The sequence below is a fragment of the Cydia fagiglandana genome, chromosome Z, assembly GCF_963556715.1.
Source record: "Cydia fagiglandana chromosome Z, ilCydFagi1.1, whole genome shotgun sequence".
NCBI classification, from domain to species: domain Eukaryota; kingdom Metazoa; phylum Arthropoda; class Insecta; order Lepidoptera; family Tortricidae; genus Cydia; species Cydia fagiglandana.
The window spans coordinates 29,093,962-29,111,168 of record NC_085959.1 but is presented as its reverse complement, the minus strand read 5'-3'; the positions used below and the strand labels follow the sequence as shown (position 1 = coordinate 29,111,168).

The following is a 17,207-nucleotide window of genomic DNA, read 5'->3' as shown; positions in this document are numbered from 1 at the left end:
TAAAAAATCATATAACGGAGACAATGTTCGTGAACATGTCGAACAGTGTCGGTGAACGTTCAGCGCAGAAAGTTCTATCAAGGTATTTATTAAATTGCTTATGCAATTTATCAGTCATAGTGGTTTGGCTTAGGGTGTATGGTTGAGTGTATGTTTAAACACTAAGCACCAGTTGCACCATCGATACTTGACAGACTGATCAATGGCAATCAGCTGTGAATTATGAAACTTCCCATACAATAAAATTTAGCGAACACTTTAACGGTGACAGACAGTTTGGTGCAACCGGGCCTTAAGTCTATGATTGATGATGGATAATATTAGCATTAGCAATAAAAATAAATGGATTAAGTATTTTACATATTACCGACATGAAAGATTGGTTATTTAACATTGAGTAATGCTTTATGTTACTAATATTTTAAAACATTCTGAGATGAAAAGTACTATAGTTTGAGAGTACTTATGTGGTGTGTTATTATTATTATGCCTATTTATGCAAGATCGACCAAGTTGCTTTCTTGGGTTGTTGTATGACATAGTATTATAAGGCTATGTTAAAATGATCCCTTTGAGAATGTTGTGTGAAGCGTAGCATGACCACATTATGGGGAAAATGTTAATAATTGTCATTTCAGATAAAGTTGTTGTGTCATTTATATTTTCACAGAATAAATGTGTTTTATGCTGGAGGTATAGTTTACCAGAACAAGCTTTATGGCTGCATACTCACAGAGGGCCTTGTACTTGCAGAATGATTGCATACAAATGAGTAAGTAATACTGTCCTGTGTGAAAGGTTTTGGCGGTATAAGAAATATAATCAACAATACAAAATTGAACAAGGTAAGGCCAAATCATACTGTTGTGTTATGTGAGCAACATGCACATATAATTTGTAGTTATAGCATGGTTAAAAGAATAAAAATAATAAGTGAGTGATCAGATATACCTATAATCGACTTACAGAAATTATAGGTACTCAAAGCGGCTATTGAGGCATGTTCCTAACATATTCAAATTGTCATGCACCTACACTAATTAATTAATATGTGTTAATATGTTTCAAATAAAATAGAACAGGTCAGCATAGCCACTAAAGGCCTGTGATGTCCAAATGGAAAGGATGAAGTAACATGTGCCATTAATAAGGAGCTGTGCCTACTCTTAATGTTGACTGTACTATAACATGCAGTTATAGTTCAGTGAATAAATATAAAATAAGGACAATTGATATGGTGATGGTACTTGTAAAAGAGTTAATTTAAATTATTCACTATTCATATTCCTATTATGTTGATGATTGAAAATTGTGTCACTTTAAGAGACCTACCAGTTAAGTCTTGGTCAGTCATGAAAACTTAGTCAAAACTTAGTAAAGTGCATTAATCTTGTATCTAATTGACAAATAGTAATGTGGAATAAGATGTGACAGAAAACAGATCACATATTTTTGTTGTTTGGTAAATGTTGCATGTTGTGTGTTGTTAGAATGCTCAAATGTCTTCACAAATGGCTACTGGAGCTGCTTGAGGGGAGTCCTCACCAGGCTGGATGGTGCAAGGAAATCTTTGCAGTGAAAGAAATCTGTGGTGAGGTAGTATGTCAAAAGTTGCCAAGTTGGATGCTGCATGTACCACTATGAGAGAAGTTAAGTATTCTCAACACAAGTTCTTTGTTTCACCAAGTTGAAGTATTTGGCAGTTTCATGCAAGCACATCATAATAATACCTACTATATCCCATTTTATTGAAAGTCTGACAAGGTCATAGAATAATGGTAATAATATAATGGCATTACATGTGTGTTATAAAAGACAAAATATAATAAATTATTGCTGTATTGTCATAAAGGTGGTAAATCTTAGGTATATCGTTATGGGAAGAAATAACATTGAAAGATGGCTTACTAAAGCTCCTACAGTATTGGAAGACCTACACCTTAAGCTAATAAATTGACAACATGTTTTATTCACATTACTTATTCTAACAAAACTCTTTTATGTGGGATAGTGTCAATACTTTATGAAGGATCTCAATAGAGTATGCGACATGTCTTGTGTGTGTGTGTGTATCTTGATGCATGTTGATGTAATTGAAGCCAAAATCAATATTTTATTACCCGCCTGTGCAATGTACCACTGCTGGGCATAGGTCTTCACTGGGAGACATTAAATCTATTCTGATCAAATAATATGTTGATAAATTATAAGAAAATATTGAGTGAGCCAAGGATAGTTGAACTATAATTTCAAAAGTTGAATCCAAATATGCTTTGTTATGACACAGTTATTGCCCTGAGTTATGGTTGCAGAATGTACTGGCAAAGGCCTGCCTTCCTGAGCGTCGGTGCGAGTCTGTGCGCCTGCATGACGGTGAGGGTCTGCCTGCCTGAGCGGCGGTGCGAGTCTGCGCGCCGACCGATGGTGCGAGTCTGCGCGCCGACCGATGGTGCGAGTCTGCGCACCTGAGCGGCGGTGCGATACTGCGTACCTGAGCGGCGTTGCGAGACTGAGGCAGCCTGTGTGATAGCGGGCCTAAGACCCATCTATATGCTCAAAGAGCCACCGATACAAATGTTTGAACCAATATAACAAAAAAAAAACTAATAACAACAAAAAAAATACAAATCTACAAATACAAAAAAAAAAGAAGGCTTAGCAAGCCTATGAGACGTATCAGCTTGGCGAGCCATGATACGAATGCTTAGCGAGCCTATGAGACGTATCAGCTTAGCGAGCCCATGATACGAATGCTTAGCGAGCCTGTGAGACGTATCAGCTTAACGAGCCATGATACGAATGCTTAGCGAGCCTGTGACACGTATCAGCTTAACGAGCCATGATACGAATGCTTAGCGAGCCTGTGACACGTATCAGCTTAACGAGCCATGATACGAATGCTTAGCGAGCCTGTGAGACGCATCAGCTTAACGAGCCATGATGCGAATGCTTAGCGAGCCTGTGAGACGTATCAGCTTAACGAGCCATGATACGAATGCTTAGCGAGCCTGTGAGACGTATCAGCTTAACGAGCCGATGATACGAATGCTTAGCGAGCCTGTGAGACGTATCAGCTTAACGAGCCGATGATACGAATGCTTAGCGAGCCTGTGAGACGTATCAGCTTAACGAGCCGATGATACGAATGCTTAGCGAGCCTGTGAGATGTATCAGCCTAGCCAGCCCATGATACGAATGCTTAAAGAGCATATGTAAAAAAAAAAAAAAAATCTTAAAGAGCCTATGATGCAAATGCTTAAAGAGCCCATGTTACGAATATGCTTAAAGAGTCCATAAAACGTATCAGCTTAAAGAGCTTATGATACAAATTCTTGAAAAGCTAATATTACAAATCTGCTTAAAAAGCCCATGTTATAAATTTTCTTAGACGTCATGTTACAAATCTGTTAAAGAGCTCTATAATACCAATTAGCTTACAGAGCCCATAAAATTAAAGTTGCTTATAAAGAGCCCATGATTTAAAGTTACTCAAAGAGATGAACAAATAAATAAAAGTCTAGTTGAGATGTGTGTGCTAAGAGCTGATAGTTTATCTACGACATCTGCATGATGTTTTCCTTCAGTAACTGTTATTCCTTTGAGAGCTGACAATTAGAATCTCAATAGAGAAGATTTTTGCTTTAAGAACTGACGGTTATCTACAATGTATACTCAACATGCTGTTTGTTTTAAAGAGCTAATATTTGCTTTACATTATGTTTTAATTCAGGAGTTAATATTTGGTGTTAGCTTTAAGAGCTGACAATTATTATAGGATGGTTGCTTTAAGAGCTTATTAATTATCCATAAGATAAAAAAAAAGGCTGAAAGTAGTCTACAGTTTTCAGTTAGAAGTTGTTATTCGCTTTAAGAGCTGAGAGTTGCCTACAAAATATTTAAGAGCGAATATTTTATTTGTCTACATGATGCTTTCCTTTTGAAGTTCAGATTTGATTCAAGAGCTGATAGTTGCCTACAAGATGTTTGCTTAATGAGCTGACAGTGGTCTACAAGATGTTTGTCTTAAGAATTTATATTTGTCTACCTGATGCTTTTCTTCAGGAGTTGATACTTGCTTAGAGAGCTGAGTATTGTCTAAATCATGTTTCATTTAAGAACTGATATGTGTCTATATGACATTTGCTGTAAAGGGTCACTCTTGACTACATAATAATTCTTCAATTCTCCTAAAATAAAATAAAAAGAGATAGTACACGGTTAGATATAATATGAGCGAACGACTGCTTATTGCCTGAGAGCTGATGATCACATTAATGATACCGTGATAACATAATACAAAAAAAAAAAACTACAATAATTACTACAGTGCTTAAAGAGCTTTACTGCAGAAAAAAAAAAACTGATGTGGCCTAAAGGGGTCTCAACATCAGCATATGACTTGCAACTGTAACAGATGCCAATTGGCTTATGTTTTGATATTTGTAGCCCAGTCAACGGAGTCGCTGAGTACCAGTAGGCTACGTCACGATTCCCTTTAACCGATTGGGGAGGTGCGCGAAGACGGAAGTGCTGTGGTGCTACTTGCTGACCTTCGTGGGCGAAGGTTTTTCATCAGGAGGCCGAACTGATAACCGATTATGTGGTTTGCTCGAACGCTGCCCTACTGTCGGTGTCATTGTGACACTACGATGGGCGCGACCCGGACTGTCAGAAGAGGATCGCCTGCCATGGCTGCGTCGGAGTGGAGTTTAGTTGAAGCTACGCCTGTTTTCCGTGTTTTATGTATTAAATCCTTTATTTAATGATGTATGGTGTTTTCTCTCCTAACAGTATCTTAATGTTTTAACTAAAAGTAAACAAATAATTTGTACGACATACTATTTTACAATACCCACGTACTGATAGGTATTCACCGAAGGTACGTGCCGTACATATGTGATTTATAAACGTAAAACGTAGTCGAAGACACATTAATTGTATGGTAAAACAAAAGATATCCCTTTGAATCAATAGACCAACGATTAAATTACAAGAAAATGGAAGTTACCAATTCGGAGATTATAGTAGGTAATTAGGCCGGTGACAAACTCGCAGTAAAGCAGGTTGTGCGTCGCGTTGATGGTTCTGACGCAGTTGTAGGTGTTGTTGGAGGCGCTCATGCAGAAGCAGAAGGGCCCGGCGGTCCACAGCGGCGCCGTGCGCCAGTGCTCGTTGTCGTGCCGGAAGCAGTTCATTCTCTCAGACTCGCATAACCTTTCCAACTCCGCCTAAAATTAATTATAAAGCACAGTAAAGTACTCCTGTTACCTTAACCTTATTACCTATATAAGAGTACTAAAATAAATAAGAAATACCTTCTTTTTAGCCTTTCTTAGCTTCTTCCTTAGTCTTTGTTCTTTTAATTTTCTACGTTCCTCTCTAGCACGATGGACTGCCTCCAAATAGCTATGTCCGAGGCCTCGCATCTTTCTGCAATTAAAAACAGACTCTATAGTGGCCACAACTCGTAGTAAGTACACGTTTATGAATGAAACCCTAACCATGAGCTGACCGGTTACTGACCTGTTCTCCTCGCAGTAACAAACATGTTTATCTTCATTTTCTATGAATAAAGGGTGAAGTCGTCTCTGAAAATCGTCTTTCGGCTTACTAAAGATTCCAGTGTTAGTTGAAACACCCCTATTCGGGTTCCGCTGTTCATACTCGGATGCGTCGAGCCTTGCCGGCCCCAAGTTGGTCGCGGCCGGAGTCGTGCTGCCCAATGTAGTTGTCGAGGAAGCCGGCGTTGATGATATCTCACTGTTGACTGCACCCGGAAGTTGGGAAGATAAAATATCGTCAATAGCGGAATTAAAGTTGGATAGACCTTGCGTGAAGTCTACAGGAGAATGTTCGGTGTGCTGGTCCACATGCGCTACCTGTTTTGGACTAGCAGATTCAAATGTTTGGGTAATTTCTGAAATACTTTGTTCTGTATTAGACATTGTAATATCAGTGGTATTGGCATTATGTGTTTCTTTTTCCACTAGTGGGGAATCAGTCCTACCAAAGTAGTTTCCGTCTGTAATAGTAGTAACTTCGAGCTTTGGCAGTTCAGTAACTAATATAAGGGTATTTTTGGTGACATTATCTTCGTTTGTGGAATTACTCTGACCAGTCGAAGGTACCTCGGCTACACTAACATTCTTGAATTGTGTGTCGAACACATCTTTGGTATTAACGTTTATAGTAGGAATGAGATACTCGTTTGACTGGCTGAACTTTTTATCGAAATGTGTTCCGTTCTTGTGTTTTGATTTAATGCGATGCAATCTACCTTTTCTGAAATATTCTTTGGAATTAATTTGAGTCGGCGCATCAGTTTTTATCGGTATCTGATCCGTAAACGAGGACGCGTGAATGGGGTTTGTCTGATGTATATTTGTACTAACGGCAGGTTTAGTTGTCTTTAAATGTCTCTTGATTTCTTTTAAATCTTCTAGTTTAGTTTTCAGTTGCCTTATTTGATCTTCCAAACTTAATCTATTAGTATGCCAGGCTTTTAAGTCCTTATAAATAACTTGAGAACAGTTCACTTGTCCGTCTCTTTCAATTTTACATTCCAACGATGACTCATTACTGTTGACGATAGCATCATTGCGTTGTTTATGTTTGTTCCAATTCTGAGCCCGTCGCTTTATTCTCGTCTTACCTATATTATCTTTGGTACGTTCATAAGCCTCTAGGAAGGCCTCCGTCTCCTCTATTAGCTTATCAATTGTGTCAGTCAAGTTCCTGTTCTCGATTTCACTGATAGGTTCATTTTTGGAACTTAAATGTCCAATACTCGGATTTTCCTTTAGAATGCTATCCACAGTATTGGGTTCAAAGACGTCGTTATCGATAGATCTACGGCTTCTGGTGGTATTGTCTTTGAGCGGTGCGATTGGACGCCGCGCGATGGTCCCGTCCGTCTCCAGCCTCGTGTAAACCAACCCGCTGGGCGTGAAGCACGCACACTTCTTGGTACTCATCTTCGGGGGCGCCACGCCAATATCGCCCTTAAATAAAAGGAAACATAATTATTGTTGATAATTAATAAAGCTTACGAGAACAGTGGACAACAAGATTTTTAGAAGAAAGCTCTTTGAATAAAATGCTGCTATCTCACTACGCTCATTTATAAAGTAAGTAGGTACCTATAGCAAGCGTGGCTCACTCCGCGATTTCGTCGCTTTGCTACAGGTAGCTAAAAGTACATCCGTTCCACCCAAATTTTGGGGAAAGCCATAAGCCGCGCGTGGCGCTGTCGCCACCTAGCGGCCATGGACCCCTATTCGACAAGCGACGTGTTGATCTCCCGTTGATGTGGGCAAAATCATAAGTTCTCGAATAAATTTGACATTAACAATCCACAGTTAGGGTGAGAAGCAAACCAGACCAAACCACCATTTACCACCATTATTTGGTTGTACCAAATGATATTATCCACCGTTGATGGAATCAACACTCAGTATGCGATAAAATCAACTGTTGATTTGACGTGGATGCGAAATCTGACAGTTGTACATGTCGAATTTGGCCCATTATCTGTGCTGATCGTAACAGACGCGTTTTGTTAGAGAGTGAGTCTTCTTTACCTAGTACTATTATTTATTCTGTGCCTATAGGTAATATAGGTAGAACTAGAAATGTACAAATTGCAGAACATTCCCAAAAAGCGGAAACGTTCTCAAGAATTTTCTCAGAACATTCCTGCAACATGGAAATTATTGTTTAAACAAGAGAATATACTTGAAATAAAGTTTAAATAGGCATAACTTAAAACTAAATGTTATGCATATACTAGCTGTTGCCCGCGACTTCGTCCGCGTGGAATCTTAATATCTTCAACATTTAACATCTTTAGGACCTATAATTTTCATATCCAAGCAATGTTGAAATTAAGTAGTTTTGTTTTTTAGCAAGTTGTACTTATGAAGTTTTAAGTCAAGTGGATTTTGATGTTGGTTGCTGAAATTACTTTTCTTGTATTCTCATAATAGGTACCTATGCCCTTATACAAAGATTCAAGTTCCGCATTCCGCACTCACAAAATATCTGATCTCCATACAAACTTTCAACCCCTTTCTCACCACCTTGGGGGATGATTTTCAAAAATGCTTGTATTAGTTTTCATGTTTTTTAATTTATTACCTTTTTTTCCAAAAATTTAAAGTTCCTAGCTTAAAATAAAATTTACACCCCAAGACGAATTTTCATCCCCTTTTTAGCCCCCTTAGGGATTGAATTTCCAAAAACGTTGCAATAACTTTTTTTTGTAATCGGCTATTATGTCTTTCTAAGAAGTTTCAAAGCATTTGTAATGGATTCAAACTTTGAACCCCATTTTAACCCTGTTAGGGGATGAATTTTACAAAACACTGAAATTACTTTTATTGTCTTCTAATAGTATCCCCAAATACAAAGATTCAAGTCCCGCGCTCGAAAAAATGTTTGATATCCATACAAACTTTCAACCCCTTTTTCACCACCTTAGGGGATGAATTTTCAAAAACGCTGAAATGAGTTTTCTTGTATTTTAATTTAAAACGTTTTTACAAAGTTTCAAGTTCCTTGCTTAAAATAAAATGTGCACCCGCAGACGAACTTCCATCCCCTTTTTAACCCCCTTAGGGTTTGAAATTCCAAAAACGTTGCAATCACTTTTTTTTGGAATCGGCTATTATGCCTTTCTAAGAAGTTTCAAAACCATTTGTAATGGATTCAAACTTTCAACCCCTTTTTAACCCTGTTACGGGGATACATTTTACAAAACGCTGAAATTACTTTTCCTGTCTTCTAATAATATCCCTAAATACAAAGATTCAAGTCCCACACTCGAAAAAATCTTTGATATCCATACAAACTTTCAACCCCTTTTTCACCACCTTAGGGGTTGAATTTTCAAAAACGATGAAATCAGATTTCTTGTATTTTAATAATATATCTTTTAACGAAGTTTCAAATTCGTAGCTTAAAAGAAAACTTTAACCCCATACAAACTTTCATCCCCTTTTTAACCCTGTTAGGGGATGTATTTTACAAAACGCTGAAATTACTTTTATTGTCTTCTAATAATATACCCAAATACAAAGATTCAAGTCCCGCGCTCGAAAAATTTTTTGATATCCATACAAACTTTCAACCCCTTTTTCACCACCTTGGGGGATGAATTTTCTAAAACGCTGAAATTAGTTTTCTTGTATTTGAATTTGATACTTTTTTACAAAGTTTCAAGTTCCTAACTTAAAATAAAATTTGCACCCGAAGACGAACTTTCATCCCCTTTTTAACCCCATTAGGAGTTGAATTTCCAAAACCGTTGCAATCACTTTTTTTGTAATCGGCTATTATGTCTTTCTACGAAGTTTCTAAGCATTTGTAATGGATTAAAATTTTCAACCCCTTTTTAACCCTGTTAGGGGATGAATTTTACAAAACGCTGAAATTACTTTTCCTGTCTTCTAATAATATCCCTAAATACAAAGATTCATGTCCACCACTTGAAACTTTTTTTGATATCCATACAAACTTTCAACCCCTTTTTCACCACCTTAGGGGATGAATTTTCAAAAACGCTGAAATTAGTTTTCTTGTATTTTAATAATATATCTTTTTACGAAGTTTCAAATTCCTAGCTTAAAAGAAAACTTTAACCCCATACAAACTTTCATCCCCTTTTTAACTCCCTTAGGGGTTGAATTTCTCAAAATCGCTTCTTATCTCTTGTACACTTTATAAATGCAATCTGGTGTGCAAATTTCAACTTTCTGGCTTTTGTAGTTTCGGCTCTGCGTTGATGAATCAGTCAGTCAGTCAGTCAGTCAGTCGGTCAGTCAGTCAGGACACTTGCATTTATATATATAGATTATTGTCTATTACAGTTAGCTATTTTGTTGATGTGATAAGTTTACCAATAAGTTGCTTAAATTCTCACTGTATTTCAGAGAACAATTTCGACTTTCGACAATTTTTTCCAAATTTTTTTTTTGTTTCATTAGAATCTAGAGGCCTCTGTCTCCCGCCATGCCAAATCTCAGCGCGCTCGGACCAACTTGAAAATATTTAAAAAAAAATCGGCCATTTTGATTTTTTTTAATGCAGTTTATTTTGTCTCGGGGCCCCTTTATGACATTCGGTCGAGCACCCCCCACCTATCACGCACCGTTTAAAAGTTGCCATACAAAATAAATGTGGCCAGTTTTCCCGCAATTGTAGCATTTTTCGAAAAAAAAATTTTTTATAGGGGACCCCGAGATTCCGTGACCAAAATTTCAGCGCGCTAGGACAAAATAAAAAAAGTAAAAAAAAAAGTCGGCCATATTGAAAAAAAAATGGCGGCGTCAAAAACTCCCAGGGTCCGTCTATGACATTTGGTCGAGCACCCCCCCACCTAAGTCTGACCGTTTGGCCGGGCCGTCATACATTTTTCTGACCGGAAGCGGCCGACCAAAAGTCGGAATTTTCTGGGGGTAAGGACTACACCTAAACTATCGTGAATATTCATGGTATAAACTACGATAAATAAATAAATTCTCGTTCTCGAGAACATTCTCAGAAGTTACCGAGAATTTCTCATGTGGAAAGTTTCGCAACTTTGGAAAGTTCTCGTGCGTGCATTGCTAGGTAGAACGTTTTCATTTGCTGAGTAGAAGTCGCAAAACACATTAAACAGCCTTAAATAGCGTTTCATATTTAGTGTTTAATTAGTCTTTCAAAATTCGTATAATGCTTGCTAAATAGATCTAATGAGAGTCTGAACTTGTGAAATTTATGAACAGTGCTGAATATATGATTCTTATAAAAAATCAAAAGAAGGAACCTGTTCTATAAACATTTATCCAAGCATTTGAAAGATGTATTTGTGTGGTGAAATGGTCGTCCATTATCCATTCAATGGAGAAAGGATGACTCACGACCAGACCGGGCCGGGGCCTGGCCGGAGCTTCCGGCGCTTCATTTTCTATGGGAAGCGCCACGTGTGCACCGATTAGCCGTCATAGAAATTGACATGTCGGACGCCTCGGCCCGGGCCGGGCCCAGTTTAACGTGAGTCATCCTGAAAGCTCACGGAAGTGTGCTCACCTCGTACTTGCACTTGTGGCGCCGCCAGCGGCCGGCGACGAGCACGCAGCGCCACTTGCGGCCCGGCGCGCACGGCAGCCGCGCCTCCGCCTGCGAGCAGTCGTCGGCGAGCCTACCCGCCTTTCCGCCCGCTATGCCATTTTCTGTCCCTTCTGTATGCAACAAAAGTAGGTCCCGTTTGTCAACTCATAAAACATTCTACTAACTACGTCTATCATGGCTAAAATAAATTGACCACTATGGAGTGACAAGCCCGTAGGTATCAGTGGGAGCTTATTAAAAAAGCTAACTTTCGTACTTACGCACAATAGATTTTTTATCGGGGTGTGTAAAGAAAATATCTTGGGCATCCAAACTGGCCTCGTCTGATTCAAGTTTTTCCAAGCTGTCATCCAGAATAGGGTTACTCTCGTTGGATATTGTTGGTTCCACCGACGCTTTGGACTCATTATGGTCCGCATCTAAATCCTGAAAATAAATCATCAATCTCATTTTAATAAAAGGTAAATGGGGACTTCAAAATTTTGTAAGAAACAGAAGTACCTATTTATAAAAATTACCTAAAAATGATGTGTAATAGGGTAGTAAAATACCGAGGTTTTCAATCATTGCCACTCCAATGAAGTAAGAGCGATAGAAATGGACATAAAACAACTCGTGATTTTTCCTGGACTCGCATGGACTTAGCGGTCGCAGCGTATAAGTGCAAGCACGCCGGGATTGGGAGGAAGGTACTCGAAAGATTTTATAGAGGAGCTGGCTAGCTAGCGGCCTTACGTCATCTTCGTCGTCGTCGTCATCGTTAGGCTCGAGGAAGTCGTCGTCGGCGGTGTCATCAAAGTCGCTGCTCTCGGACGAGGGCGCGCCGGTGCCGCCCGGGTTCAGCTCGCGGCTGTACTTGCTCGACGAATGCTGCATGTCTCGACGGCCCGAGCTGGATAATACGAGTACTTGCTCCTTATATTTGAGGCATAGGTCACCCGACAATCGTTTTGGGCGTTGAAAAAGACAAATGAAACTTAAATAATGTTTGATCACTCCGATGCGCTTTTAATTTTCGATTGGCATTGTCTATTTACGATTATTATATGTTAGCCACGGCCCCTGATTTTTTGGTTCTGGTTTGGGTCCGGACATCGGATGATGGTAGCATGGCATAGGAGGAAACGGGGTCATTCGAAGTATGATTTTTGGATGATTTTAGGGGGGGGGAGGGTCAAAAATTTTCAAGACCTATCCAACGATACCCCCACACCATTTTGTATGGAAGGAACCTTAATATTTTTTTGGTAGTTTTTGTTTTACCGATCTGTTGTCATGCATGATTTATGTATCCATGCCAAATTGCAGCTTTCGATCACTAACAATCACGGAGGTAAGCCGCGGACTGCCAGACAGACCGGAAACTAATAAGTATAAGGGTTTTCAGTTGACTACGGAACCGTAATTAAAACTGCTGTTTTCCTCTACAAGTAAATATACAACGATTATTGCTAATGATGGTGTTGACACGGTTTTGCAAACACTTTGCAAAGCAGTTTATATGTGTAGTGTGTACCTACCTCTCGACAAGGAAGGTGTCCGGCCAGTGCGCGCTTGGCTGGCGGCGGCGCCGCGGCTGCAGCAGCGGCAGCAGCGAGCGGCCGTCCATGTGCGCGGGCGGCGCCACCCCGCCCATGGCCAAGAACGTTGGAGCCAAGTCGATGTTCAGCACGATGTCGTCCACACTGATCCACACATTAAACAGGTTTATTATGTCTTCAGTGTGTATGAAGTTATATCAATTTTTTTCTAAGCGTACCGACCATAAATATGAAAGTCACTCGCAAATGGTAGCACAATTATTACGATCTCTGTTCTCCGAATGCAGCCATATTCTACGCATTGCACTTATGTTGGTGTCTTTTTTTGATAAGTACTCGTAGCAACAACGTGACAATGTACGCAGCGTATGACGTCAACCGGAGACCAAGGCCTTACACAGTGCCAGGCTCGACACCAGGACCCCTAACAAGGAAGGGCACGCGGATGTCGAACTCGAAGGGGAAACTCTTGCCCTTCACCAGGCCGAACTGCCCGAGGTGGTAGCCGTGGTCGGAAGTGTACACCAGGTACGTGTTGTCTAGTTCACCCAGTGCTTTCAACTCTTGATAAACCCGTTCAACGGCCTGAAAACAAAATGTAGGCGTCGAATAGCGGTTCACTTAGTTAAAATACTTATTAATAAGGGGTTTGTGATAGGAAGTTGAAGCATTTTCTCTGTGGTAATCTAAAATAGGTACTTAAACAGATTTCAGCTGGCATAGAGGTCATTAAAATAATACTAAGAAGTTCTTTTCTGTTCGTTATAGTACTTTTCACATAGCTTGAGTATGGTGGCAGCTATCATCTCATTACAATTTATGCCTTTTTGAGGTTATAAATTGTGCCTATTGAGATGATAGCTGCCACCATACCCAAGCTATGTGTAAAAATTCTATAATCGCAATTTTTCTCGCTTAAGAGAGCTTTAAACGTGAGTATTAAGGAAAGAAATGTACAACATTGTATATTTTTTATGACTCATCACCGTGAAACTAATAGTCAGTCGTCACGCGCAGGAGCGCTGCTTGTCCGGGTCGGGGCCATGTCTGACGTCGGTGTGCTGTCTATAGTTGTATTTACCATGTCCACGCTCTGCAGCGTCTGCAGCCGCTTGGTCATGAGCAGGTCGGTGAACTGACGGTGGATCGGCTTCATCTTATCCGTCACGCGCAGGATCCACTGCTTGTCCGGGTTCGGGGCCATGTCGTAGGTCGGAGTGCTGGTTCAATACATACATTCAAGTTATGGAAGCGTATCAATGGTAATTGATAAAGTGAGCGAGGTAGCAAGTGCACACAGAATTCATCATCACCTATTTATCTACGGTAAACACACATAATGGATAATGGACGTGGCACACAAACATATTTTTTTCACCAATTGCAATATGTTCCTTTAAATACGATAAAAACATAAAATACGGAAAGTACGTTTAAATCGCAAAGGGGTAGATATATTTTATAGGGATCAATGAAATAACAACAATCTCAACAATTTTGTCTTATAAGTTTCGTGATTGTTGCCGTTACTTGTATGTATATCGACTACCGTACTTATTCAGATATTTTTGAGCAGTAAGTACGTATAGTAAATAGGTACTTACAAAACAACGGCTATTCATCTATTTTACATTGAACATAGCAATTTTACTGATACTGTCGCATTTACACTTTCAGTCTCGTATAAAACATGAGCAAAAACCAAAGAAGTCAAGTAAGACTGTAATATATAATGTATGTAGACATAGTATATGTATTCTGCTAAATCCAGGACGAGGGCCGGAGCGCGACGTCGGCCACCGAGCTCGTCTGTTACATATTCATAAAGTGCCCGCTCGGAGCCCTCCGCCAGCGGTCCGCCAAAAACCGAAACTTAAACAAATCATTACGTACGTGAATTTTACCAAGTCGCCGATTACGATTAAGAGTTCAACTTAGTTATGCACAGTAGGTTCTTACTTAAGTCAGATATGATTTTAGGTAGGTAGGTACTATACAAAATTTAAACACACACAGCATTAGAGGAAAATCTTCCATTTATTGTATGGATCAGATAAAAGCAAATGTTTTTTCTGTACGAACATATTATATGTTAGAGTTAGACCAAGTCAAGTGTGCATCAATTATGATATGAGTTATTTATAGGTACGTGAAAATGTCATAGAACTTTGACGTTTAAAATAACTATTGCACTGCGTGTGCTATCAACATAGTTGCAAACTGTTCTTGGTCTCTCCTATTAATGTATTTGAGTATTATTTTTACCTCAATCAACTATAAATGGCAGTTCGCAACGGAAAATCAAGTCAAGGTATCGGGTTAACTTACTCTACGGATGGATGGGTAAAGAAGCTTAAGAGCGCGGTTGTTTTATGCGATTTGATGCGATAAATGTAGGAAAAATGAGAAACTGCTTACCGCTGCGTTTACCGCGTCAAACAACTATCCGACGTAAAATGGGTGTGTGCCATTGCGTTTAACGCTGCGTTGACCGCGTAAAACAACTACTTATCCGATGTAAAATGGGTGTGCGCCATTGCGTTTAACGCTGCGTTTACTGCGTAAAACTATCCGATGTAAAATGGGTGTGCGCCATTGCGTTTAACGCTGCGTTTATCGCTTAAAACAACCGCGCGCTTTAGTTAAGATTTAATAAATATCGGTTTAATTTCGCAGATTGTACGAGTCGTCGTTTATTTGCGAGCCACCGGTGCGCGGCTTTCATGCGGTCCAATAATTTATGTGGCGTCCCTACAACCTGGGCGGTAAGTATGTAAGTGCTTACCTCCTTTCAAGGTTCAGTCCGTTTCGCTCGTATCTAACCTCGGAGTAATTAACAACGGAGACGCCATGTCTAAAATTTTCGGTACACAATAGTCTGCCGTTTTTTGCGGGGGAGGGGCACATCAAATGTATAGATACGTCATGTCAGATAAACGTCAGTCCATACATATGGTTGACATGTGGTTGACCATTGGCCGCCTTTTTTCGACAGAGGGGAACGCCTGTTAATGGCGGCTCCATTGTTAATTACTCCGAGTATCTAACTATGCAACAAAGATTTTACAATCAATCTTATAATGTGACGAAAGAAACTTTTATAATGTAACCTTCAGGCTTAATAATTGAGGATGCCTACCTAATCCATGTACACTTATGCGTAGTTATACACATATTTATGTGTGCAAATTTCATCAAAATCCGTTCAGCCGCGTGAAGAAGAAACATACATCCATAGTCCCATTCATACGTATTAAGTAGAGGGTAGCACGATTATTCTATCTCGTCGATAATATGATTCACTGATGAGTCTAATATAAGCACCGATGAAGTTATTACGTGTGATAATGCCCGTATATATTCGAGTACAAAGGAGTTACTCAATTGAAACCGTTTTGTGATTGAATCAGAAAGCTATTTAACACATTGAACGTCGAATTACTCTATGTAATCAACAGATGTAGTTATCGCGGATACAAAAATAAATTGAAAGTAGTACCTACCTACTAAAAGAATGTCAGTTAAACAATAACAGTAACATAAGAAACCTATAATTAACTCTATGAATAACAGAAATGATACTCGTATCGGGAAACGTTTATTATAAATTATAAGTATTATGAGTTCAAAATTAAACAGTAGAAAATTATATTTTTCAAATAAATATTATGGATATACGCACGCTGACAGGTGTGATTTCACTACAATTTTGCGATATTTCGCGTAATAACGCGAAACCATATAATGGTTTAATAAGGTTATACATTATATGGAAACATTGGAGACTAAAAAGCGACTTATATTATAATACGCGATACAACCCATATACTACTTTCAATAACCCGGGTTCTTATTCTGGTAGGTATTACCCATTCGAGCAACAATCTAGTTTTAGAGCCGGTTAATTTATCGTGTATAAGTACATAGGTGAACTCACTTTCTGGCGAATAATTTTGCAGCGAACCGCGTGTTAAATATAAGTAAACAAGCAAGTTTAACGCCCCCAAAACCGCGAGCCCGAAATACAACGTCAGACGAAACTAAACATTTTGTTAACATAATAATCCAGCGCGCAACGCGCGCTGTGTGAAGCAAAATGTGCCGCTTTCAAGCAAAAGGGTACACGTTGCCAGCTGTCAATAAGACGTCTCACCATAATACGAGTAAGAGTGTGCTACTAGAAATCGCCCTTATCAACAATCGATAGTCTGGCTAAATATTTTTAGATTACGGAAGACAAAATTAATGCTGAGTGCTGACTGTACGCCTGTTCGGTTTAGGTGACATTGGAATTTAATTTAAAAAATGTGACAGACAGACGGACGGACGGACAGGGTCGCAACATAAGGGTTCCCTTTGTACCTTGGTGGTACAGAACCCTAAAAAATGAAACCAAACGCAAGCCGTTGACAGAACTACCCAAGTTTCCAAATAATCCATTTTTTTCATCTGATATGATACCTATATGCCTATTTTTTTTTTGTTAGCCTGGTTTAGTGTCCCACTGCGGAGCAAAGGCCTCCCCTCGTTTCCTCCACTCGACCCTGTTTTTTGTAG

At 39.3% G+C, this 17,207-nt stretch overlaps 1 protein-coding gene across 1 annotated transcript in view; it reads right to left on the bottom strand.

Moving 5' to 3' along the window:
• Positions 1–17,207, bottom strand: part of LOC134678984 (extracellular sulfatase SULF-1 homolog) — a 76,478-nt gene that overhangs the window by 3,488 nt on the left and 55,783 nt on the right. Inside the window, exons 6-14 of the mRNA XM_063537747.1 lie at positions 13,732–13,870; positions 13,048–13,235; positions 12,630–12,794; positions 11,845–12,001; positions 11,370–11,535; positions 11,068–11,219; positions 5,524–7,001; positions 5,316–5,430; positions 5,009–5,228 (exon numbers count right to left, since the gene is read on the bottom strand). Coding sequence (XP_063393817.1) covers positions 5,009–5,228; positions 5,316–5,430; positions 5,524–7,001; positions 11,068–11,219; positions 11,370–11,535; positions 11,845–12,001; positions 12,630–12,794; positions 13,048–13,235; positions 13,732–13,870 — 2,780 coding nt within the window. The remainder of the gene's footprint in view (positions 1–5,008; positions 5,229–5,315; positions 5,431–5,523; positions 7,002–11,067; positions 11,220–11,369; positions 11,536–11,844; positions 12,002–12,629; positions 12,795–13,047; positions 13,236–13,731; positions 13,871–17,207) is intronic.